This window comes from Lontra canadensis, unplaced genomic scaffold, assembly GCF_010015895.1.
Source record: "Lontra canadensis isolate GAN:19392208 unplaced genomic scaffold, GSC_riverotter_1.0 scaffold76, whole genome shotgun sequence".
Lineage (NCBI taxonomy): Eukaryota > Metazoa > Chordata > Mammalia > Carnivora > Mustelidae > Lontra > Lontra canadensis.
In genome coordinates this window covers 863,136-889,590 of record NW_022631070.1, presented here as the reverse complement: position 1 = coordinate 889,590, position 26,455 = coordinate 863,136, and the positions used below count along the sequence as shown (strand labels likewise).

Here is a 26,455-nt window from a genome sequence, read left to right as displayed (position 1 = left end):
CGGTCCACGCACAGTCCCCGCCAGACCCCCCTTGACAAGGGAGGTGCCGAAGGACGCGGGAGGACATACGCTTTCCTCTCCCCACTTCTGCATTTCGCTCCCCGGTTGGAGCTGAGTTGATAGACTGGGGCTACAGGGGGGGCTTCTCCTTCCCAACCGTGCGTTTTCAGAGATTGACAACCCGTACTGTCCCATCGCTGCTCACAGTGACTCTGATTGCCATAGGCTGAGCCCCTCGCCCTTGGCCTTGGGAAGAAGCCCAAGTCCGTACCCCTCGTGGCAGCAGGAGGCAACGGCCACCGTCCGCACATCAGCTCATTAGAGAAGACGAGCTCTAGACTCCCAGCCCCGCTGACGAACCGTGAAAGGGAGGGAGTGAGCCAGCGGGAGGACGTTTTGGTCTTTGTGGCCGTCCTTGGAGATGCCTCCTCAGGGCGCTTTGATGACACTGACCAAGCGGAAGTGTGTCACGCCCGTCCGTAAGGGCGCACCCATGTCACAGTTCTGTGCGGGGAGGTCGCCACCCACAGTCAGGGACGGGAAGAGGAAAATGGAAAAACCCTCTGCGTCCACGTCCCAGACCTCTTGCGAGGCAGGTCTCTCGAAGCCGTCGGTACACATTGCCTGGGCCCCAGAATAGTGTTCCACGGACTGTGACCTTCAGTATCTTTGGCAGCTTGTGGTTGGCCCGATGTTGGAGTTGGAGTTCTTCGGGTGTGTTCACAAGCGTTTCATCTAGGCTCTCTTCTCTCAACGTGATGCGCCCTTCAAGTCGTACGGTAATGGCGATCTTAAACATTTCCCATGGTAACTTTAAAAGGCCTTAGTGGGAAAACAAAAAGTGACCTTCGACTTTAACAAAATTCTAAGCGATGAAAGAATAAGTACCCAGGCTCACTGGGCTCAGCACCGATTACGGAAAGGAAGTTGGGTCTGGCTTAAAGCTTGGAACAGGGAAGAAGCTGGGGGGTGGGGGATGGAGCAGAGTTCACAGCACGAGAGAACCTCTCAAGACATCTCAAGCCACACGCCTTCCAGGTGCCTCCATTAGGCAGCAAAGACAAGTGATTGATCACCTACTTTCCCCCAATAAAAAGGACCGTGCTGTTTCTCGCAAGGATAGCAAGCAGAGAACTCTGTCCCGGCGTTCTGTTTTCACCCATTCGTTCTCACTCTGCATGGTTCTGATTTCTGTCATCCTCAGGCTGCCTCTGGTTTCAGTGCCTTGCTGCCTCCCAAATCTTGATCTTGAAATCTGTCTTCTCTGATTCTAGCTGGTTCTGGAAAGTTCCATGCAGTTGGTCCACAGGCAACTGTAATACGAAAGCCATCTTCCCGCCAGCACCCAGGCCCCAGTCACATGGTACCTGTCTGAGTGGATGGGGACACCCCCCAGGACAGAAAGCTGGAAGTCCTCCTCAACCCCTCCTCTTCCCATATGGCCCCATCTCTGTACCCCATTTCTGATCATCGAGGAAATCCCGTTTTCCCCCTTAGCAACATCTCTGGAATTCTGACCTCTTTATCAGTTGGGACTAGCTGTCACCTTAGCTAATGAAAGCATAGAAGGGATTAAGAGATTCTCGAAGTTCTCCTTGTAATGACTACACTCATTCATCTTCCAGGCGCTTCTGTGAGTGGGAGAGGATAGGGTAGAATTAGGACACTGGGGTCGCCCGTGATGCCTGGTGTGCTGCAGGAGTGTGTGAATGTGGTTGTGTTGTCTTATGGCAGAGAAAATGGACACACCTGGTGGTCTTAAGGGCGAGATCCGACCTCCACACTGTGTCCCTTACTTTTTCTCCAGCTTCTGTGACGCTCTTGTTCATATGCTACGTTCCAGCCATAGGCTCCCACACGAGCGTCGTTTCACTTCCGTGAGGGTGAAATCGAATATTCCTTCACTTGTAGTCCACTGGAGCAGATGCTGAGACTCAGCCTGTTCTTGCTGAATGTCATTCCCCACAATCGTTCATCTACCCCTCTCTCCTGTAGTGAGCTCCAGGCGCCTCAAGGAGAGAGAGCATTCTCAGAGCCCAGCCTCACACTGGAAATGCTGCTCAACAAATGTGTGTTGAATACATGAACTCAGGAATAGCTTTCATTCATCGAGACTCTCAATATAAAAAAATCTCAAGGGTCCTTTACACACTGGTGGGGTACACGAGGGAGGTGGGAGAGTGGTCTCTGTACTTGGGCGCTCCCTTGTAATCCTTTTGGTCAGGTTAGACCCCTACTCTACTTTGTTCCTTTTTTTCTAATTCAAAATTTTTTTAATCCAGAAGACTGTCATTTTTGGTGAGGCATGAACATGTGTGGTCACAGGACAGTTTTTACTCTGGTTGTAACTCCTAAATGAATTAAGAAAGTAAGAGTTGATAATCCCAGGTTTCTCTTCATCTTATTATCTGATTCAGTCCTCATAATCAAGCGTTGAGGTTTCCATTATGATCCTTGCTTCAAATAAGAGTTCCCCGAGGCTTAAGGAGGCCAAGAGACTTGACCATACGTAACTGGACTTGGCCCAGTTGGGCCACGACTCAACCCCAGACCTTGTGATTGTAACTGTGATGTTCTTTCCATTATAGAACTAATAAAGCAGCCCCGATTTCCCAAGACCTCATTCAGAAAAGAAACCATCAAAATAGATCAGTCATTGCAGTTCAGGTGCTATCAACAAAGGCTTCTTGCGTTTTTTTCCTTAATATAAAAATGTCTCTCATATTCATAATGTGCCCCCTTTCTGAGTTTTCCTCTGCCATGTGAATTTTGGTTACAGTACTATGTACTCAAAGGCCCAAACCAGAATCTGGTCTTTAGAAGACAGAGCTGCAGGGTAAGGGTATTTATAGAAATTGAACCATCATAATTTCCCTGAGCGCTGCCAACAAGTAATTTCCAAAGTTGGTAAACGACCTCACTTGTGAGAGTGGAAGGTAGAAATCAAAACGAGACCAGAAAATCAAACTCGAACTCATAAAGAATTAGCCGCGCTGGAGGAGAGATCTTCATTTGGCAAAATGTCAGCCAAAGTTTAGGACTACTGTGGAAGGCGAAATGAATAGAGTTGCTAAAAACAATATCAGATGTCTTGCTCAGACATTTAATGGATTTACATTTCAAACATGGCTAATATGAAATGGCCCTTAAGGCATTTTTTTTTTTCAAACTTGCCGTCTCTTTTTAGTAGGGAATCACTTTTTAAAAATCAGCCTCATTTTTTTTTTAAAAAAAGATACTTAATCATTTTGCCTAAATGTGATTAAGAGAGGAAAATGATACAAGTTATCTGCCTCCCTTCACTTAGTATAAATCGCAAAGGCCACGGAGGGAGCTAAGGAAACAAATGGAGAGAGGCTACCGAGTGGTGTGTGGTGTTTATTTGTCTAATGTAAATGGAGTTGTCACTCCTAAGCCAATCAAACCACACATTTTTTTTAAGATTTTATTTATTTATTTCACAGAGAGAGAGAGAGAGCAAGAGAGTGACCACAAGCATGGGGAGCGGGAGAGGCAGAAGCAGGCTTCCCATTGAGCCAGGAGCCCGACTCAGGGCTCGATCCCATGACCCGAGGCAAAGGCCGATGCCCAATGACTGAGCTACACAGGCGCCCGAATGCAGTTTTTATGAGAGGCTGCAACTCGCAGAGATGGAAATGTTAGACACTAATTAATAAACGTGGCTATGAGAGCAACTCAAACAGCTCCCGACTCTGACGCTAAGCTAGGGAAGGATCAGTAGAACACGAAACTCAGTGGGGCTTTTCTGTGGATTTGATGAGACACCGGTACCCTGTCAGAAGGTTCAAGAGCAGATGCAGTGGGCTTAAGTTTCCCAAGTTAGTTTTGAACCGGAGGTTTTAAAGATTTGCTTGATAGAAGGGTATTCTTGTGGTGGCTTTAGTTTGCCTTGAAGTTGAAAGGGAACCTGAGATTACAGGATAAAGCGGCACTAATCTTAACAGTGTCGAAGCCGCAGAGAGTGGGCGAAGGGAGCCGGGCGCAGCCCCCGGAACGCCCATGGGCTCCACGGTTGGTACGGGGAGTAGTTTTGCTTTGTGTCAAGTTCACGTTTAATTGCGTTCGTACAGCTCGTAAATAGTGCGGATGAATTACTGGAAAGCTCTCAAACCTTACAAAGGGAAGAGCCTACCTGAATGGAACATGGGGACGTCTCATGAGTGCGTTGGAAAGAACGTCATGCAGGTTCATTGCTATGCAATAGACAAGGTTGCGGTCTATGACGTTGTCCCTGTTTATGATCTACAAAAAGGTAATGGCACACGATTCAACCCAATAACATACAGGAGTTCCTAGGTGCCAGATATACAGTGGTCCTGCCGGCAAAGGAAATACCGCCTCTTTATGCCTGGGGAGGGTCGCTGCGCCTTTTTGTGGATAAGAGTATGGATGAAGTTCTCATATGAGGAAATTGTCCAGTTTGACTGGTGTTGACGAGAAATGTTGAGCAATCAGGAGAAATAAGCCTGAAAAGGTAATTTGGGGTCAAAGCGTGGAGTTGTTTGGAAGGCCAAGGAGCTGGAATTTAATTTGGCAGATCATGGAAAGTTTCTGAGCAAGAGACAGAAATTACTAGACCAGAGTTTTAGGCAGATTAAAAAGGCAGTGGTGTATGAGATCCTTGGACAGCAAGGACTGGAAATGGTGGGGGTGGGGGGTGGTATTTCAGGAGTCCGAGGGAGCAGGAAGCAAGGTGGCAGCAGCAGAAGAAATAGCAAGGAGTAAAGAAGGAAAACAAATTGAGGGGAAATTAGATCTACACGGAGAATTCCTAGGGGAAGAAAACTCAGCAAATGTAGGGCCAAGCCAGAGCGGCGGTCAGGTGCGGGTCTGGGGAGACGGACCCAGCAGCTATCTAAGCCAGTGGGCCAGCCTCCAGTGGGTGACCGAAACTCAGGGGCAGGCCAGCGGGTTGTGCCGTCCAAAGGGTATTTCCTGCGGGGATGCGGCAGGGCTGTGGCTGAATGACCGACCGAGAGGATTCTGGGAAGTGGTACCAGGAACTGCTAGGAACTGGGTCGAGCCCCAGGGAGGAAGAGAGCTCCCACGTGGCCAGGCCTCCCGGCTGGGTTCACAGGGAGTGAACAGGCGCGGAAGGGCCCGGTCAACAAGGAGGCGTCCCCACACAGAAGGAGGCCCCGTGATCCGTACTCCAGCATGCGGGGCTCCGCTCATCCCCATTCACGGGGGGTCAGAGAACAAGGTAGTGGTGAATGACCTGAGAACGGCTGGTGTTGGGGAAAGGAGCCGCCGTGAGCCTGGCTGGCTGGGTTCCCCTTTATCCCAAGGCTGTGTGAGAGCTGAGCCCAAGGATGGCCATTACCGGCAGAGGCCAATGTCAAAAGGACAACTTATTTTTAAACCGGACTCATTTGTCTTAAAGTATGAGATTATGCTCAGTTTGCAGCATGTGGAGTCATAGTATAGGGAATATAAACGGACTACCCGGGCCATTGACCCCCTCCTTAACGACCGGGCCAGGCCTTATTATTTCAGCGTGTGTTTTGTGTGGCTCGATTAGGCAAGCATGTTGAATTTAGCATCTGGGTAACATCTGGAAGAATGGCTCTTGAAGCATCCATCACTGGTTTTGGAAGACAATTCCACAATCAAAAAGAAATCATGATTAGAAAGGATATCTGTGTCTTTCCCATTTAGTAATAAGGGCAAATTATTACCTTTCTCTTAATTTTGGCTCATTAATCAGTAGTGATTGTGATCTCCCAGCTGTCGCACGAAATCCTCGTGTGGTCTTCTGCTGCACTTGGGGCGGTCCCAGCAGCCCTGCGATCCTCCAAGCCTTTCCTTACAGTGAGTCTGCCCGTCCGTCTTTATTTCTAGAACGGTTTTGTGCCCTCCAGTGTTTTTTGGTCATTAAAACCTACAGATCTCAAGATTCTAGACAAAGCAAAGTACAGTCTTACAGTTTTAACTAGTCATGCTCTGTTTTTCACCAAATTTATTTGGGAGCTCAACTTCGTGGGTGAATGGCCGCTTACATCCAAAAGATGCAGTGACCGAGAGGGGTGGCCTGAATTGTCATAAAAAAAGGAGGGGGGGGAACCTTTCTGTTTACAGTGTTGCTAAACACAGTAGCAGTGCCCTTCTACCGCTAATGAGGTACCAAACTTGACTGGAGGGTTACAGACAGACACAGGTTAACCTTTCTCAGTAATAGTTTCCAGCAAAATCAAACTGGGAACCGAGTAACATTCTCCTTGAACAGCCAGGCTCCCGAGAGCCACCAAACACTCCCACTTTGTTGTGACACTTCCGTTTCCCTCGCACCCTGTCCCTCCTCCTTTGAGCCTGTTCATTTTTCTTGTAATTTGAGGAGTAAATAAAGCAAAATGGGAGCTTGTGTTACTATTTAATATGAAAGCACAGAACCTGATCAAAGCTCATGAGAACAGTAGATGCCGGGCTGGAGCTTCTCTTGGGTGTGTGGGTGCGACCCGAAGGTGACCAGGCTCAGTGATGAGGACACTGGCTCACAGATGGGGCTGTGCCATGGCACTTGACAGCCAATTAGAGGAATCTGTCAGAAACGATGACTTAATCACCCTAACAGACTCCAGATTCCCTTATAGACTTCCACCCAGAATAATCTAATTTTCCCGCCACATTTTATTTTACTTATTTTATTTAAAAAAAAAAAATTTCCCCAGGACTGAATGGTTATTCTGCTTGTTTTTCCCGCCTCTGGTATCGCATATGATGGTACTAGGAATGCAAATAGTGTCCTTACAGCTAAGCAGGCTGCCCTGCTGCCCGATGGGCCAAACGGAGATCTAGAATTTGGGTTCTGTGGGTTTTTCTCCTGGGTTCGGGAGTTGAATGAAACTAGCTGCATGCATCCCAGGTGAGCCAGAAGAGCCGTTCTTCCCCAGTGTGTTATCCTGGCTTTGAAGGGACCTTTTCTCCCCACCTCCGGGAAACCTTTTTGCTCCGTAAAATACTAAGGTTGGTAATGACTTCATTCCGCCTTCTGCCCTGGGATCTTTAAACACTTTGCAGGTATCAGTCAGGGGCTATCGAGAAGAAATAGTTCTTTCCACTCTGAGTGTTCTCCCCTGGTTGTGATTTGCCATGGGAAGAGAGAAGGTGACTCTTGTTCCTTTACTGTCATCACGTTCAAAGCCCCTTTTTTCCCCTGGCTTGGATCACTTTTATAAAAATTTGGGTTAGCAAACACCGGTTGCAAGTTTTCTACACCCTGACCGCATCAGCTCCGTTCATGGCAGTGCCCAAAAGTGATCTGGGACAGCCGTGGGCTCCAAAGTAGAGACGGATCCCACGCACTCTGCTTCCACCAAGGAATTTTGTCTCGAGAGGGCAGCTGCAAGAAGCTTCATTGTCTCCAGACTTCCCAAAGCCATGTTCAAATAGACAGGCATTGTGCAATCTAGTCAGTTAACGTAAAAAGTAAAGCCGCCTGCCACGGCTTTCTGGTGTCCGTGATGCTCGGCCAACTCCAAGTGGTCCACACAGATTGAGTACTTTACTGCACCACCCATTTGGGCGGAAACCACAAAATGTAGGATCAGTCCATGGCAGGGATCCTCTCTGAGGCTAGATGGAAGCTGAGTTGGTCATCATCAGTCCACATCTTATCAGGGTAAGGGGGAACATTTCAGACAGCCTGGCCCGTGAAACAGACCTCAGGGTCTGATGCCGTGGTGTGTGTCTTGTTCAGAAGAGCCTGATGAAGGGGCTGTGGGAGAAGCGGCACTGAGCGTCTGCACTAGGATGTGCATACGGTCGGACACCTCCTCGGTGGGCAGTACTTTTCCCAGCACGGCTGTAGGGCTGTGCGCTTTTGCTTTCCATCCTTACAGCCGTTTGCATTTTCTTTCCCACCTTTTTCATGGAGGAAACCCAGCAATTCCTGTTTTGAGGCTAACTTATGATGTCTTACGTGCGTGTGGAATACACACGCTAGCATATGTCCTCGCATATGCCGGTGCACGCTGCCCACGCGCGTGTATGAGCTAAGAGGGAAGAAATTTACAACTAGACAAGCTCTGTGTTTCATGTGGAAGAGGGGAACTATGGTAATTTTACTGCTTCTTAGAAACCCCGAACTCACTCACAGCACAACTGTGTGGATATGTGCCAGAGGCAGGATGGAGGGGTGTCGGGGACGTACGCTCCAGCCTGGGACAGACCCGAGTCAAACCCTGCTCCACGACTGACTTACTCACTGTCTGTGGCCCTCCCTGTCTCGCTCCCCAAACCTCCTTGGCTCCCTGCATGTACCTGTCTCGGGGTTGTTGGAACAGTTAAGACACATAAAGAGCCTACAGCAGTGTTTGGCACAAGACAAATGAAAAGGAAGGATTTCCTCTGTTTTCACACACACACACACACACACACACACACATATACAAATCTCACAAAAATTGGGGTTGACCAGGTGGCTCAGTCAGTTAACCATCTGCCTTCAGCTCAGGTCATGATCCTGGGGTCCTTGGATCGAGTCCCACATCAGGCTCCCTGCTCAGTGGGGAGTCTGCTTCTCTTTCTCTCTCTCTGTCCCTTCCCTCCCATTTATGTGTGCGCGCACACTCTCTCTCTCTGAAAATAAACAAATAAAATCTTAAAAAAAAAAAAATCAGAAAGTTGCCTGAATTCTCTACTTCCATTACCAGGTGTGACTTCCCTTACCAGCTCGTTGTGGCCGATGCCACACTCCATTTGGCTCGTCCTGTTTCCGGCAGATGTGCCATTCCGTTAAAGATGTCTTCACAAGTTGACTGGACTAAGGTTCTTAGTAAGGCTCAGTCAACATTCCGGAAGCCACCTTTGTCTCTCTTCACTCTCCCTGACACCCAGCGTTGGAGAACCATGACCAAAAATGCCACTCTCGCCTGCCTGGAGAGCCCGGCCAGCCGATGTGGCTTTGGGGAGCCTCGCTGCAAGGGAGGACCCCTTGACAGTGCGGGCTTTCCTCTGCGGGCACGGCACGCCTCCAGGGGGAGGCTGATCTTTTGAAACTTGTTTTTCCCACTTGAACCACCTTTTTGGAGAAAAATGCGAGAAGTACAGGTGCTCTGGGTGTTTCACGGTGTCCTGTGCTGCGAGGCGGGCAGTGATCTGCACCAGCTGGGTCTGCACCGTCACGGAGGGAAAGGAAAGTTCCCATTGGACTTGAGGCGCTGGAGTGCTGTCATTTTCTCACTTGGTGCATGGCTCTTGTGTGAAGTCACGTCTTTCCCTCCCCTCGCTTCCCTCCCTTTAAATATTTTATGAGCAGTGAGCTTATAATATGTACCATCACGGCTGTTCCCTCAGGGGGTCAAGATGGTTTCATAATGAGATGCCAAAGACTGACTCTGTAAAACCCACTTCAGGTTCAAAAATGGCATGTTTTATTGAATCTCGTGTTAAAGGTGGTTCACTCATCAATCGGTGATGGCTGGGGTTAAACAAGTTTCAACACGAGTTCTCCTCGGTGGGAGAAGCCAGCCGTGTCTCCCTCCCCCAGGCCCTGCAGACTCAGTGTTAACACCGGCTCTCGAAGCTCGGAGCCCCCCCGCTTTGCTCGTCACGGCACCAGGGCAGACAGGCTTGGAGAAACCACGCCAGACCTCGGATTTCACACGAGCTCCCGAGAGCGTGGCTCAGGAACGCTGGCGCTCGGCAGGCTCAGCGCATCTCTGTCGCTGTGACACGACGGGACTCGTGAGGCTGGCGGCGAAAGCCGTCGCCAGGGTCCTGCGCCGCTCCCTGTACGTGCGGTGACCTCCACGGACTTGGCGCGGTGGCTTTGCGCCAACGTTACATCCTCATGTTCACTTCCATGAGCCGCAGCCGGGCGCTTCCGTGCCGATCGGAGGGCAGCGTGCTCAGGAGTGGGGAGCGTCTGGCCTGTCAGGGGACCCCCCATTCTGAAGACCAGCGTTGGGAAAGCCCAGTCTGGGGCCCCGCGTGTATACAGGGGGACAAGGGGATGGACGCCCAAGTGCCACTCACTCGTTAGGAGCTGGGAGAGGGGGAGGCTTTGTACCAGAAGGCTGGCGCGCCCAGACGCTGACCGACCGCTTCCCACGAGAGGGCCCACGCCAGGCGAGAGCAGCCTGCGCGTCCCTGATGCCACGCTCAGATCTGCTGCGAGCCTCCGCCCTTGACCTTCAAGAAGGCCCCACTCCCTGGGAGCCTGAGCAGGTCCCCAAGACACGGACCCCAGCGACCCGCAGTAACTGTCCTCTTCTCGGGGAGATCCCACCTTCTGTACGAGGAACACAGCACTTAATACCCAGATGTCACCGAAACTCAACAGCTGATTTCTCAGGAACACGCCTGGCTCCAGTCATCACCGCCCCCTCCCCGCAGCAGGAGGGAAGGAGCTTTTAAAATGTCCCCTCTTGTTGGATTCCATCTGTTCTTAAACAAACCGGGCTGGAGACCCAAGACGTTCACCAGTTACCTTCATGTGTAACTTGAGGGAAAATGTTGTTCTACAGTGAAATGAAAAATTCATGGGCAAGGAAATCTTCAAGGAAATAGATTTAGAAGGCTTTCTTCACAGAGACGCAAACTTGATGCAGTATGTTAAGTCAAATTTACTGCCACGAACAGGATCCATTTTCAAAACGATTGATCTTGGCGTGTCCCCAGGACAAGCACTCTGCCGACAGGGGGTCCTGTTGTCTTGCTTCGCTCGGAGGACAGCTGACTGGGACACGAGTAGTAGACTCGCGACTCCTGTTCCACCGCGCCCCGGGAAGCCGCCCTGGGGATGTCACAGGCTGGCGTGTGTGCGCCAACAGCATGGACAGACCGGGACAGTATGGTCCCCTGGAGACGTTTTCAGACACCGCCCACCCCGTATGCTTAGAAAGACGTAGATTTGACCTCGTTAGCATGTGTCTCCTAGGAGACTCCTTGCAAAAATTCCTAAAGATTGTCCTCCTCTAGGGAACCACCCTCGAGCCCGACTCTGACGTTGCCTTAGGATGGGTGAGGCATGAGGGGATTGGAAGCCTGACGGCCGAATTCCCGGGCCCTTCCTCTGATCCGCAGTTGTCATCTGGGACCTCCAGGTGCAGAGCAGAGGCTCCCCCCCACACACACCCCCCATCCCCTCAGGCGGCAGGAGCAGCCACTTTCCCCCATCAGACACAGTCTAGAGAAGCAGCAGTTGGGGCATCCTGGTCTCTCATCTTTAGCTCTCGATGTGGTGGAGGTGTGCTGCTGGCCGTTAGTCTGGTTCTGAGTTTTCATTCAAGCTTGAGTTTCCATCTTGAAATTCTCCACTCCCCGAACACATCCCTCGTTCTTAGCCTTGTCGTGCTTTAGGTATTTCGTCTTTGGTGAGTGACTTCCTTTAGTGACTTCTGTTCCTCCTTCTCTCGGTTAGAAGGCCGTCACCCCCTTCTCTTGTAGCAGCATGGCTGTTTTTCTCTTATTCTGTGTCTTGGGTGTGTGTTCTCTGCTCTGAGACATCCTTCCCTCAGGTCCTGGAGCATTAGGATTCCTTCAGGATTGAACTCGAACACCGCTTGGGCTCACACACCTTCTCTGGCTTGCCGTCCCTGGTGTGCGTCCAGCATCTCTGAGTCCCCACACCACAGGTCTCAGTGTGAGTGTGCCACTGATGTGTCTGTCGCCCCCACCATATTATAAGCTCCAGTGGGTCCAGACTCTTCCATCCATGTGTTCACAGCATCTAACAGGGCGTCTGGTAAACAAAGAAATCAGTGAACAAACACATAGTGCTAGTCCACGTGCATCACATCTTTGAAACCATTTCCTGTGGTAGGAAGGGAATCTCTTTATTACACCTTGAAACTTTACGCTAGAATGTGGGCTCCTTTCCAGTCACGTTCTCGCTCCACTCAACAAATCTCCCAAACTTCTTTGGACTCGTGAGATTTAAGGAGATGAAAGACCCTTACAAGAACAATTCCTCCAAACTAGGTTTTTTGCTTGTTGTTGGCGGTGGTGGTGGTGATTTTTTTCAGCCTTCCTTGATGTTTACATCCCGTAAAACCATGACTCAAATGAACTGTTATTGACAAGGAGCCATTCTTAATACAGCACTGATTGACTACTTTTCTCCAAGAAGGTCATGGTACTTTACACACACGATCTCCGTAGTCTTCAGAACATACCTGAAGAGGGGCGACTGCCCATTCAGAATTCGCCATGCTCTGACAGCCCAGATTTGTGCAGCTGACTTTCCCTCTCTCAGGGCCGGGGGAAGACCACAGTGAAGTTCAAGTCTGCAGGAGCGATGGCCGGGTTCTTACTACTGATCTTCTATCCAGAGCCTTTGGGACAGTCTCGGGTCAGAAACAGAGCTGGGTCTCCTGGCAGCTGCAGGAAAACTGAGAGTCAAGTCTTAGAGTAATACTTGTCACAGAGCTGCATGGATAACGGGTTCGGGGAGGTCAGAGGAGGGGAGGCGACCTCTGCCCGATGGGGGATAGCAGCATCTTCAGTGGGTGGGGCCTGCACCCTCCATCGTAGGCTCGTGTGTCCAAGTCCCGTGTCGGGCAGTTAGCAGAGAAGCACCGTGATCTGCGGGTCAGTGGCCCTGGGTTAAACGGTGAGAGCTTAGAGTTTTGATTCCCAGCTCTGACGTTAGTCAGCTGTGTGTGTCCTTAGTGAAGTCAGGCCTCCCTTCAGACGTAGAAATGGAGAGCACTGGGCTGGATGCTCCCCGGGCCCTTTCCAACTTGAGGGCAGAATGATTTCTGTTCTTGCAGAAGCTCCCAGAGCTCCTGCCCCAGACCTCCCTGCTTGTCGGAGGTCTGTCTGAATGCCCGTTGTGCTCTGACTGGGGGCCTTTCCTAATGTTGGCCAGTTTGTTCTTCTTTCTTTGTGCACATGAGCCGCCATGATGGATCGAAAGCTCGCTGAGGGCAGGAGTCCTTTTGGTTCATTTTTGTGTCCCATAGGTAGTGTGGGTACACTTGCCTCCTCTCTCCTTGCCTCCGCCTATGACTCTCATCTGAGTCTCACAGCTCGTTGGAAAAGCTGTATGGAAAAGAAAAGACTGGAAAAGACAGACTCTGCCTTCTCATTCTCTGCCCCTGACTCCGCTGAGCTTTTCATATTCCCCTCCCGCCCTTGACAGTGAATCTTCTTGAGATAGTCGTGTCCATTTCTCCTCTCTCCTGCTGCTCTCGCTGTAACTCCCCCACTCTGTATAATTTAGTGTTTGGGCCCCACCACCTCACAGAAGCTGCTTTTGATCAATTCCCAGAAGAGTATCGTACTGTCATAGCCAAAAGGATCCTTGGGCATTTTCATCGTAGCAGCGAGCGATGCATGTGCTGACCATGGCCTTGCTCTGGAAGCTCTCCCCCAAGACTGCTGTGGGACCTGCTGTTCCTCTCCATCCCTCTTCCATTCCTCTTTCTTGATATTCTATGATTCTCTTGCTATTCCTTGGCTCTTTTCACTTCACGTTTCCTCCTGGACAGTGTCACCCACGCCCATGGCCCCAGAGCCATAGCTACAGCCTGAGACGCACACCCCCAACTTCTCTCCAGCCCCAGTAACATCGGGTGTAGAGTGTCCAGACCTGCACTAAGCAGTCTCCCCCAAAACCACTTTCTCATGTTTCCCCGATCTGGCCATGCTCCCGTGATGGTTCTCTCTCCCCCACCTCCCCACAACCAGCCAGTTGCCTCTGGGGTTTAGACCATCATCAGTTTCACTCAGATGTTCCCAGTAGCCTCTCAGCTGTCTCCCCACCCCCCCTCCGCCCACCCCAGTCCCTCTCTTCTATAATCTGCCCACCACACAGTAGCCAAAAAAGACTTCTCTCTGGAATTCAGATTTGCTCTCATGGCCCTTGCTCCCCAAATCTTCTATGCCCACCTTGACTTTTAGACACAATTTCAGTCCCTTCGTAGCCAGGATATTGGACACCCAGGTGCCAACTGCGTCTTTGTGCGCCCTTCCCCACACACGCGTTGGCCTCCTCGCTAGGAGGAAGTGTGCTTTTTCTCACCACTGCGCCTTACACACGATATTCTCTTGGTTTCAGACGCCATCTCCCCCTTTTCTGCCGGCAAGTCCAGCGTGGCCTTTAGGATTCAAATCACATATCCCGTTTGCTAAGAGCCTTCACTTTCCTCCCCAGGCAAAGTGAGTGTCTGCTCCCATGAGCTCCTGCACGAGCTTGCTCTGGGTCTAGCAGAGCACTTCTCACGTGGCTCCTGGCACTGCTGGCACATCAGCCACCTCCCAGACACACTGAGCACCCGAAGGGCCTGAGTTTCTTCCCTGGGCCTCATCCCCCAATTTCTAGCCTAGAGCCTGAGACCCAAGTGGGTGCTTCAGCCCTCTGTGCTGAGTGGGTGGGCAAAGGCCGGCTAGAGGGATAGCCCCTCAGGGACACAGCCCATCTTCCCCAAGCATTAGCGTAGGACAGAGCTCACCTTACCCAGCCCAAACCAGGCCTTTCCACATTTTACTTCAGTCTGCTTTTTAGGGATAAATGGCAGTCTTTTCTGAAAAGATTGAAAAGTATCTTTTCTGAAACAATACTTGCTGACCCGTGGACGTCCCATTGTCATTCTAGTCTCTCCTCCACAAACTGAATGTGTTAATAGAGCAGGAATCCGAATAGACCCCACATGTCAAGGCCTGTGTCCTGTGCACGAGAGCATCTTGCCTTTTAGAACAGACGAGGCAGCTCTGAATTATTCAGCCCCTCGTCCCCTGATAGAACTGCCTCTTTGCTGTTCCTCTCGTGTTTTGAAGACCCTGCCAGGCACTAGCTCCACAGGCCCCTGACTGCCTGATGATAATTTCCCATCATTTAAGTGCCGGAGCCAAGTACCATTCCGCTTTCCTTTAAAGTGGATAAAACCCAGAGCTGGGGCTTGCAAGTGCTGGCAGTCCACGGGGGGGATTAGAGGTTCAGCGAGAACGGGACCCATTCGAATAAAAGCATTTGCACGGCCAGTGATTCCATCTACACCGGGGCTCCGAGGTTCCTCGGGGTCTGATGAAGTAGGAAGTGCGAGGACCTTTGACCGTGGTTGCGGGAATTTATTTTCATTGGAAATGGTGGTCGCGTTCAGCACGCGGTGGATGGCACGCGGCAGTGAGGTGGGCACTAAGTGAAGAGCCACAGAGCGCTGGGGCACCGCGACTCAGGACCGCGGCGCCGCTTTGTCCCAAGGTCCTCCTGCCCCTGCACACGGACCGAGCGGTCCCAATCGCAAGATCCATGCCTCCTGCCCTTCCTCCCCGCCCCCTCCGTCCCTTTAGTAGCTCCGCATTCCTGGGTCAGACCTGGTGTTTGGAGAACGTACATAATCGCGCCTCAGTCAATCCACCGCTAGACCTTCAAATTTCCCGTGACCGTGAGATCTAAGAAAGATCATGCAGCAGAGCACATGGCCACCAGCAAAACAGAGACCATCTGCATTGAAATGTGTGACATACTACAGAGTAACAGTAGCTCACGTCTCTCAGCGTGTCCTGTGCGCTGTTCATGACAGCCCCTTTACGTGCCCTTTGCTCATTTCGTTCCCACCGTGCCGGTGTCACCTCTGTTGCACTATAAGGAAACTGAGTCTCAGGGAAGTTAGGACACTCGCCCGAGATCACGTGGCGGTGATGATGAACGGCGGAGCCAAACGTGCCTGCCCGATGCTGGCAGAAACTCTGCTGAGTGTCAGAACCGGGTTGCAAGCTCAGGTCCGGCTGCAAAGCCCAGTCCTGTGCCGCGGGGTCCAGTGATGCGAAGGGTTCTGTTCCCGAACGCCGCGGCAGGCTGCATTTTCGCGGGGTTACATTTGACGGAGAGAGATCCTGTTATTACTGATGTGTCCTCAGAGCAGGACGCGGTCTCGAGCGTGCGAGTGCGGGGTTTCTGAGACCTGCGCGCAGTTGTTCAACCTGCCTTTACTGTCTCGCTTTTGTGTTTTTAGATGCACCATCCCATCCAGATGAAACCTGCAGATAGTGAAAAGTCGAACGGTAGGTGGTGACCGACTGTCTCGTGTACTGCTGTCTGTCTGTGTCAACGAGGAAGTCAGCGGGGAGGGAGGAGCGGCCTCATGTGCCTCCGCTCCGGGAGAGGCAGGGGACCTGCTCCCGGGATTTGCCCTGCACCTGGAGGCTGGAGAAGTTCACTCTCCCGCCTCGTAGGTCTCTGGTGTCGAGATGTGTGAAGACGTTACGGGAAATGGTTTTCTGTGCCCCTCTGTTCAGGGCTTGCTCTGGGTGGTGACTCGGTGGTCTTTGCCTCTAGTTGGTCCCCCGCCCACAGACCATGCAGCCCAGGAACCCCGATGGGGAGGAAGGACCTCAGAGTGTGCAGAGCAGAGGAGTGGAAAAGGGCTCGCCCACCAGGAACCCCGCTCTCTTTTCTCCTCCTCTGGTGTGTTCCTCCCTGGCACTCGCCTCTAAGTTGTACCGATGCATTTGCATCCGAATTCATTCAGAATTCAGCCAGCTGATTACATAAACGGGTGCTCAGTGCTAAAATATGCCTGGGACACGGTCTGTGAAATCATTGAGACTTCTCTCTCCACGTCGCAGAAGGGCCAACAGCCACATTTGTCTCCTCCAACTTGCTGCTTCCATCTATACCCGTCTTCTGTCCCCATTTTGTTCTTTGAATGTACTAAAGTGTGTGTTAAAGGAATCTTATACCTTCTCAGACCGCAGCACGTCTCCGTCCCCCATGACTGACATAATCAGCACTGTTTGCTCCCACAGGCAGGTTTGCAGCTCATTAATTAGTAATCAGGGCAGAAGTCATGCACTCAGAGATCTGCATATCTGCAAATGTAAATTATGATTGGGGTCTAACTCTCTCCACAAGGTACTTTTTGCTAATTGCAGTGCGTCCCATTTTCTGGCTTCTTCACAGACTAGGAAGTTGGGAAGAAAATTCCAAGTCATAGCGTGGTGCCACCAGCCCCCCGTTGGTCTGTCAGGAACTAGACTTGGGTGCCCGCCTCCCACCCCCACCCCGTCTTTTCCACCACCGCACCTCTGACAGTCTGCTCCCTCCTACCTGTACTATGTACCCCAAACCCTGCATCCAGAATTCAGCAATTACCCCGTGATGACTTCCCGTGCCCCAGGCCTGTTGCCTGGGGCTTGGCTGGGCTATAGCCCCAGGTCTGAAGCAGAATAAGGGAAAGGAGTACAAAGACACTGTCCTGACCCCACAGAACTTACTGACGTTGAGTCTGCTGATCTGACAGTCATTTAACGACTGAACTTGGATCTCCTCGTTCATGAATGGGAGTGATGGTCGCTACCTCCATAGATTGGCTTTTTTTTTTTTTTTTAATTTAAAGACTCACGTAAGATACAACAGTGTTTTGCAAATGGTAGACCACCACTTCTATAAAATGAGGGTTGTTGTTGCCTCCCAGATATTTCTCTGGCCTCATAGGGCTCTGCACTGAGAGTCAACAGGTGGAAGGCCAGGTGCCCGTGCTGACTCCTGAGCCTTTTACCCCAGAAGTACACGTTTACGTCCATTCTGTTCCTCCTGGGAGAGAGGCATTGTGTATTTGGGGGATGAACCCCGTCTGAAGGTCATCTGGGAGCTCCTGGCCCCTAAGAAATGCTCCCATTCCTTTGGACCCTGAATTCTCTAGGCTGTCTTGGGACGAGGGCCGTGAAGGAAGCTTTGTCTTATTTCTGAACCTTATGTCACCGTTATAAAAGCAGGATGAATGGGAGAACGCCACTGGAAACATTTGACCTGACATACCCAGGTGGTGGGACCATGAAAGGGCTTCTTCTTCTGCATTTGCTGCTCTATGGATACAACGCCTGACTCAGAGAATCCATTCTCTAGGCTAGCTGCCTGGAGGTCGCACCTTGTTCCCAGTGTCGGCTCTGGATGCTGAGGCCGATGTCCTCTCCGGGTCCAGAACCACAGCAACAGAGTATGACTGTAGTCAGCCAGCCATTTTGCACAATCTCAATCAAGCCAAGCAGGATTAAACACTTTCACTAAGACACGAAGTTACCTAAAAACACCATTGTCCGGGCACCTGAGTGGCTCAGTGTTTTAAAGCCCCTGCCTTCAGCTCAGGTCGTGATCTCAGGGTTCTGGGATCGAGCCCCACATCGGGCTCTCTGCTCAGTGGGGAGCCTGCTTCCCCCTCTCTCTCTGCCTGCCTCTCTGCCTACTTGCGATCTCTGTCAAATAAATAAATAAAATCTTTAATAGAAAAAAAAAAAAAAAACCACTGTTGTCCAGGACGCAGCTCAGGGTAGCCAGGAAAAGCTATTTCTAGGAGCCCAGACTTGACCCCTGACCCTGCACATGTTAGGTGGGTCCTTGAGCAGGTCCTGTGACCTCACCCAGCGCCCGTATCTCCAGGTGTGAGAGGGGTTGCGTGGTCCATAGTCTGAATTCGTGTAACGCCCACCTTGCAGGGTGGCTCTGGGAACACATTAGTTGACATCTGCAAAGAGCTTCACGTGATACCCGGCACTTAGTAAATGTCCACTCTGCCGGGTCGTCCGCGCACTTGTGGCTGGTTGAGGCAGCTGTGTTCCTGCATTTTGAGCAGTCAGGGCTCCCTTTCATAGCAAGGCATAGCTCTGTACACACGAAGGGAAAAACCACCTCCGCAAACCGTCTTGTTGGGCCAGATCTTCCTTTGCTCTGCGGAGTGACCTTCACGTTCTGCGTTTCGGTGGGGGGGCGGGGTCAAAAAGTATCAGCGGACGGAAGGCGCCCTTTAAAGCATTTCTCTTCATGGAGGTGCAAAGCCTATGCCGAGCATTGTGAAGACTGAGCAGGCTATGGGGTTCTCCTCCGACCTGGCGGAGGAATCAGGAGCATCGTATCATTTTCTAAAGCAAGTATTAAAAGGCGCACGTCCTTTCTGATTTCACATGGCAGTTTTGACAGATAAGCGTAGTTTCCAAAGCTCAGAGAGCACACAGATTTCTTTGGCTCAGATGCTCTCGGTAGCTCCTGGAGTTGTGAAAGGGAGATAACGAGCTCTAATTGCACCTTTATTGAGTTTGCTGACATTTATGGATAGCACAAAGGACTCATCACCGTTAGACAGTTACCATCTTCATTATCAGTATGTTCGGCTCTCGGAAACTTTATATTTGCTGAGCAAGAAAGGGCTGCTAATCACGGATTAATTAGTGATGGACAGATGAATTCCAGAAAGCAATCACTCTTGGAAGCCCTTTTGTCCATCTAGATATTCTGACAAAGGGAACCGCCATGGCGAGCCCAGACGCACTGGGCTGCTCTTGGATCTGTCGTGCCCTTCAGGATTTTCCTGCATGGGCTTTCTAGATCTCCAGGCCTCCTAGAGCCTGCCCTCTTAATTGGGTCTGATTTAAGCTGCAGCCTCTAGCATCTTTCTGCAAACTCACAGCATTTTACTTCTGCCCTGGTGCTTCTAACTGTGGCAGGTGTTCAAAGAAAAAAAAAAAAATCCCATTCTGGATCAGCAATAAAATGCTGGGGTCTTTAGGAAGAACACAGTGAATAAATACCCAAAGTTCAGATTCCAAGTTGTCTTACCATCCTTACACCGCGTACACTCGGTAGCGGCAAGGCCAGAGGCTTGAGGAGTCATGGGTTCCAGATGGCAACATACCCTAGTGCAGACAGGGTCACCATCTTTCATTCTATGTGCCATGGGAGGGCCTCTTTTCCAGCTTTGTTTGCTGTGCGGAAAAAGGTACCCGCTGTGCAAGATGGAAAAGTAAAGTCAGTTGCCGGATCTGAAGTCAGTCTAGCAGTAAGTGCTAAGAAAACCGTAGAGGTCACCTTCGGTTCTGGGCCTGGGGGTCTCAGCAACCAGCCAGTATGAACCAGTGTTCACTCTTGGGTCGTGCCCCTGCTTGAGAGAGTTGGTGTTTTTGTTTTGCTTTGCTCTACTTTGCTTTAGTTGACTCTGTAGACAGAGCATAAATGCCCTTGCTTTAGCCCTCCAACCTCACAGCTTGTTGGCGTTGCTTGGAGCCCCATGTCCAGAAATGCCAAGTAAGCCCTTTCTTCCCAAGGCCTCCCAGACCCCTGGTGTCCGTGCCCTGAGTTCGGAGCTCGTGGGTCCAGATGACGGAACATGGTCGGGGAACTCGGAGGCCTGCAACCCTCCGCCAAAGATGGGATTCATGGGCATCCCCATTCTCTCACTTTCGGAGGCACTGGAAGAGGAAGAAATAATTTTGAAATTCAAAGTGGAGAGACTCACGGATTTGGAGGCAGTAATTAAATGCCATATGTTAGCACTAACACATTGAAAAGTTGTTAATTAATTCAGGCTGCCCTGAATCCAGGTGTGACTTTGACAGATTGTACACCAGGGTGTTCGCACAGACTCACAATTAGGGGTTTTTCAGAAACGAAGTTTCTATTCCCCGAACTTAGAAAAGTCCCCACTTAAAACTTAAAATGTTAACCCTTTCCCACACCACGGGAGGACAACTTGAAATGGTCGCTGGTTATGGGATGGCTCCCAGTCCCGTCGTAACGGGTGATAAGGTCAGCCCACCTGTACGGCGCACGGTGTGAAAGGCGTCCTCCGTCGGCCAGTTGTCAGGTATCCTGAAAGAAAGTAGATTTTTCCCCTGCAGGCAGGGACGTAGTCTTTCCTTCCTTTTTTTTTTTTTTTTTTTTAATTCCTGTAAAGCACTTAACACAATACTATAGACACAGTAGGTTCCTTTAAGCAATCCACATTCCCATGGACTGGAAACCAAGGTGAGCCGCTGCCTGCCTATGGAAATTGAGGAATAAATCCCACCAAGAAATTCATCAAAGATCGATGGGAAGTTCAGTGAACGCAGGATAATTATATTTGTTTAAAATGCTGACAAAGTCGCTTAGGGATCCTCAGGCTGGGAATGCCAGGAATAAGTTCCAGAAAAGTTTTCACCGGGAAAATTCGAGGGGGGAAGTAAGCAGGGAGTGAGCCGTTCTCTGCATTTGCCCTTTAAAGCACACGGGGTCCCAGCTGTCAGGACCACGGGGGACTAGGGCGATCGAGGGATTGCAAACATCCAGCTTCCCTGACGGGGTGCGCGCACGGGAGGGCATTAGCACTACGGAGAGCGTCTGGATGGTGTAGGTTTCCATTCTATTTCCTTAGCGACAGTTTGGTAATGAAAAGAGCGTTCTCTTCCATCTCCCGACCCGGGTTTAGCCGGCGGGATGCCTCGGAAGCCAGGGTTTGTTGGCAGGTGGTTTCCAGTTCTTACTACGCATCTTAGGAAAAAAATCATTCTTTTGTTTACTCGGGAGCTGCTCATTGAGCTTCCGCCAGCATCCGCCGGAGCCCCGTGCCATCATGATAGGTTTCCCAGTTAAACCAAGGATTCCCTGGGAATTTATCATTTGCTTCTGTTTGAAAGAACCAAAATGGGATCCTTCAGGATAAGAAGAAATTCAAGAGAATTTTTTTTTTCACTCTCAAGATACCAGCCACAGCTTCCTCCTGTAAAAGTCCCAGGGATGGTGAGGGGCACAGGGAGAGGTCACGACTGTGACTCGAAGTTTGCTGCTTCCTACTCTATCATGTTCAGTCCATTCCTTCCCATCGGGGGGATGCTGTGTTCCCTCTGGGCCACTGCGTCACCCTGGTGGTCCCAGTGTTGGTGAGCACAGATGTTTCCTTCCACCGCTTTTCCGTAGATCTCTGGTAGCTCACCTACACTGATGGGCGAAAAAAGAGCTTAAATGTAAGATTGTTCATCTAAGGGAGGAAGCCAGGTCCTCACCAGCTTCCCCCGATGACTCAGAGCCAATGACGCCATTGCCCACATCCACTCTGATGAGGCTTAACCCAGGGTGTTTCTGTCCTTCCACCTTGAGCCCCTCTCGACAGGAGCAGCAGGAAATGATGCCTGTGGTGCCGAAGCCTGGCTGCTTTCCTCTGTCCACCCCACCGTGTGCTGCCCCCAGGCATCTCCCAGCCCTTGCTCCTTGAAGTCCAGCTTAGATGCCGCATCCTCCGTCTGCCAAGCCTTTCTCCAGCTCTTAGCGCACGATCCGTAACTCATGCGCTACGGCGTCACAGCTTCCGCCCGGGTTCCTCAGAGCCCCCCGTTTCTCTGCGCTGACTCAGGAGCTGCCTGAGGGCGGCGTGCGGCTAGCCAGTGGGATTCTGGGCTTCAGCATTTCCGCCCCACCCCCAAGTACTTCAGTCACCCCAGCCATGTAGCAGGGCCCCCCTCTCTTTGCTCCTTAAGAAGGACATCAAGGAAAAAGAAGAATTTAAACCCATTTTGTGGGTGACAAGACCAAGGTCCATAGAAGTCCTCTCACTCCCCAGGGTCACACATCAACTAGGTGGCAGGGCTGGGACCAGGCAGGTCTCCTGACCCTGCCCTGCTGTCCACTGGAGGTGTCCTCTCCCTCCTCTGCTCTCCTAGGAAACGTCACAGGAGACAGGAATGGAGCCAGGAGTGGGACAACAGGTGTGGTCCAGGCTAGGACCCCCCCCTTGCTGAGTGACCCCAGGCAAGTTCCTTCCCTGTCCCACGGGGTTGGGGGGGTTGTCTTTTAGAAGGACACAAAACCTCTTTCAAATCTCTCCCTTCCAGTGGCTGTAGGGGGAGGGGCCTCTCAGAGCTGCACTGTCCTCTAGAAGGTCACCTGTGGCTTTTTAAATTTAAATTAGTTGCAGTTAAATCACAGTAACTATGCAGTTTCGCAGTCACACGGCTGGCCACGTTTCAAGGGCTCAGAAGCCACGCGAGGCTTCAGCTACTGCAGTGGACGTCACAGACTGATTGGTTCCTTTCCTGGACGGCGCCGCTCCAGAGGGCACCTCCCCGGGTCCCATCCCTGCTTCCCCGACCGATCCCGCCCCAACCCAGCCAGCTGGACTCGTGCACCAAGAGCACCTCACCCTACAAAGTCTAAAATGCATTCTTGTTGTTTAAATGAAAAGGAGACACTGACTGTCCAGGGCAAGAGTAAGGGAGACAGAGATGAAAGCCCATTAGAAAGCAAAGGTGAGATGACGATGCAGCAGAAAGGTTTGCACTCAGTGGTGGACGGCAGGGCCCTTCTCCAGCCGGCCGGTGTGAGGTGCTGTCTGGCCGGCTGCCCTTGCTTGCGGTCCTAAGAAATGGATTAAAATGCAACACAGGAAGCAATAAGCAAGACTCCTCTCTGTGGACGTCTGAAACGGGGTTTTTTCTTTCTCTCTCTCTCTTTTTTTTTTTTTTTTTTTTGCTCTTTCCTAAAAAAGGCTGCAAACACTGTCCTGAAATCAGTGATAATTGAGCCTTTGAGGCTAAATGTAGGCTTCTTATCCTGAGCGCAAGCTTGTAGATTTTGAGGAAAATCTCCCAAGTCATCAGAGGCAAACCTTTCCCAGTCTTACCCTCGTGACCATTTCCAAGGTTAGAATTGGCGTGTGGTTGTCATGACACCTGAACTCATTTCTGGTCATCGAAAGTCCTGTCTCCAGTTGCCAAGAACAGTTACGGTTCCCTCCTTGCTCTTTTCTGTTCTGGGTTCCAGCCCGAGCATGGCGCCACCCCGATGGGATTCTCCAGTGGCCACAGTCCCGTTCTCTTCCTACAGCGGCTTTGCTCTTCAGTCAGAAGTGCAGACCATGCCTTGTCCTGGTTAGAGCTGCATAGCCAGCGTGATGGACAGACGGACGGACAGACCGACGGCAGGTCATTTACTGGCTCTCCAGAGAAAGGAGCATCTCCCTTATCTCTCTTTATGGTCTGGATCCACGGGACCAAGCTATTTGAAATTGGGGAAGAAGGTTTTTTCCAACAAGTGCCTTATTAAAAGTTGTGTTTCCTGGGGCACCTGGGTGGCTCAGTGGGTTTAAGCCTCTGCCTTCCGCTCAGATCATGATCCCAGGGTCATGGGATCGAGCCCTGCATCGGGCTCTCTGCTCGGTGGGGAGCCTGCTTCCTCCTCTCTCTCTGCCTGCCTCTCTGCCTACTTGTGATCTCTGTCTGTCAAATAAATAAATAAAATCTTTAAAAGTTGTGTTTTCTATCATGCTTCCTCTGTTTGTCCTATTTTTCTTTCCCTGACCCTTTTTCTTTCTCGGTCATTCAAGTTAAAAGAACACCTACAGAAAAATTCGAAGGCACATTCCTATGTATGTCTCAGTCACAGTAGCCTTGGGCCAGTACGTGGGGCTTAACCTGTCCATAAGCTCTGCGAGTTTCCCAACAGGGTGGGGTGGGGGGTGGGACTTCACAGCATCTGGTGTCCTCTGAAGGTGTCGTATGGGTAAGGACGAGCTCACAGAGAAAAGCACTGTCTGGGAAGGGCTGGGTGGGAGAGCGGGGTGGGAGCCTTGGCTGTGGAGAAGGAAGCAGGCCTGGAAGTCGGAAGAGCTGGCCTTGGAGCGCCGCTTCCTCTCACATGACCGGGGGTCCCCCCAGCTTGGTGCAGTAATGAGGCATTGATTACAAGAAAAGGGATCAAAATGGCCTTTGCTCATTCATTATTTTTATCTCCTAGCCGTGGAAGACCGAAAATTGTTCATAGGAATGGTTTCGAAGAAATGTAATGAGAATGATATCAGGGTGATGTTTTCTCCATTTGGCCAGATAGAAGAATGCCGGATTCTCCGGGGACCCGACGGGCTGAGTCGAGGTGAGTGGGCCGTCTATCAAGTCTCTCCCCTTAAGTGCTAATTGGAACTCTGTGTCACAGTCAAGGTAGACGTAGCCACCGCACGCAGCAAGAGGTTACCCTGTAACGTGTCCCCTGCGGTCGAGTTATCCACCGTGAGCTTTTCACCGTAGCGGAAGGGATCGCCTTGTATCTCTCAGGTCGAGAAGGTCTGGAAGCCCGCGTGTTGTCTCAGGCTCTCCCGGCCAGCAGGGAAGCCGATGGGCCGCCCTGTCGTTGTACAGCCCTTCCGACCTCAAACTGAAGTACGTTTTGGGGGTGAGGGAGAGATGCGGAGGAGGAAAGAGAACATGGGTTGTTTTCATCTCAGTCTCTGGCTTCCTGCCTGTGCCCAGGAGAAACGTGAAGTGGATGGGTCTCTTGACAGCGATAGAAACCAAGGGAGAACATCGGTGTTCCTGTGTAGTGCAGAGCAGGTAGGGGCTCCGAAGAGCTGGGCTTGTCTCGGGCTATCAGGGTTTTATTTTCAAGATCACAACTCCTGGAGGCCCGATCGGGGGAAGTTCATGAAGTGGCAGAGAGGTGACTTGGCCCAGGAGATGTAGGCTCAGCTCTGTCACCGTGACAGGAGCAGAGACGGTGGCTTCGAGCACTGACGGAAACCAGCAGTTTCACAGGCAGCTCTCCAAGGGAACTGGAAAGAACCGTTCTCTCTCCGTGTTTTCCTCTCCTCGGACAGCGCCACACAGACCCTTCCTAAACCACTCAGAAGCGCTGTCACTGGCGCCCACCCCCCCCCCATCAGACTGTGTTTCCTAAGACGGCCCAGGAGGCTGCAGTCAGAGTGTATGCATAAAACGTATTTTTCACCTCTTCTAAGAAATCCCCATGTTTGTAACACAGAGAGGATCTCATTCTATTAATGTGCTCATTGATGCAGTTTCCGCGGGGCTGATTAGAAACTTCTTGTCATTCCCAGGCTCCGGTTCTGGGCCAGCACTGCCATCTCATTCCCGGTGCTGGAAGGAAAGGTCGGGCCTTACGTCTCAAAGCACTGATTTTCACCCATCTCCCTCCTTTTAGCTAAACGCAGCACCATGTGGGGAAGAACATTTGTTCTTTTGACTTTGAGACACTAAACTTCTTCACGATGTCAGCTGCTAGAGGGGAAGGCACAGGGAACAAAGGTTTCCCGCCTACACCCACCTCCAGAGCCCCACACGGAGGTAGTCGAGGGAACAGGAGAAGGAGGCAAAACAGCTTCCAGCTTGCGGTGCTCATGTTTTCTTCCGAAGGTGGTTTTAAAAGGAAGGAGGCAGGGGAGTGACAGCTGGAGCGTTCCCCGAGAGTTGCGAATGTTGTCATTCTGCCTCCCTGCAAACACGGGCCTCTCCCACAGCCGCCCCAGATGGGTCCTGAGCGGGACCCTAGCCTGCAGACCCTGAGCCGTGGCTCGCCACCCATGCGGTCACTGGCGTCACCCACAGCAGCCCCCCAGGCCCGTGGCCACACAGCCCCAGGGGCATAGGAGGAGGCTGGGATCTCCACTCCGGCACACCCGCTCCCCAAGAGCTCTTCCATCGCCTGGGGTCCTCTGACTCTGCCAGCAGTTGAGAGAGATACCCACCCACTCAAGGGGACCAACCCGGGGTGGAGGAGAACCCCATGGGAAAAGGCAGGCTGGCCGAAAAAAAACACAGAGGAGACATGTGATCCTGTCTTTGCAATCCCTGACCCACTGCCAACGCAGCAGTCCGAACCCCTCTTTTCTCCCCCCTATTCTCAGCCACACACCCGTCTGGGCAGTTTTGCATTTTGCATTTTGCATTTGCATGTAGTGCGGAGACAGAACAGAAAGGAAGGCCCTTCACTTAATCATGGTGACATTTATAGGGCCCA

General features: G+C 51.3%; 1 protein-coding gene across 10 annotated transcripts in view; it reads left to right on the top strand.

The window, feature by feature from the left end:
- Nucleotides 1-26,455, top strand: part of CELF2 (CUGBP Elav-like family member 2) — a 303,992-nt gene that overhangs the window by 215,186 nt on the left and 62,351 nt on the right. For all 10 annotated transcript variants that reach the window (XM_032881610.1, XM_032881609.1, XM_032881611.1 and 7 more), the window contains exons 4-5: nt 15,921-15,969; nt 24,443-24,577. In XM_032881610.1, the coding sequence (XP_032737501.1) occupies nt 15,921-15,969; nt 24,443-24,577 (184 nt within the window). The remainder of the gene's footprint in view (nt 1-15,920; nt 15,970-24,442; nt 24,578-26,455) is intronic.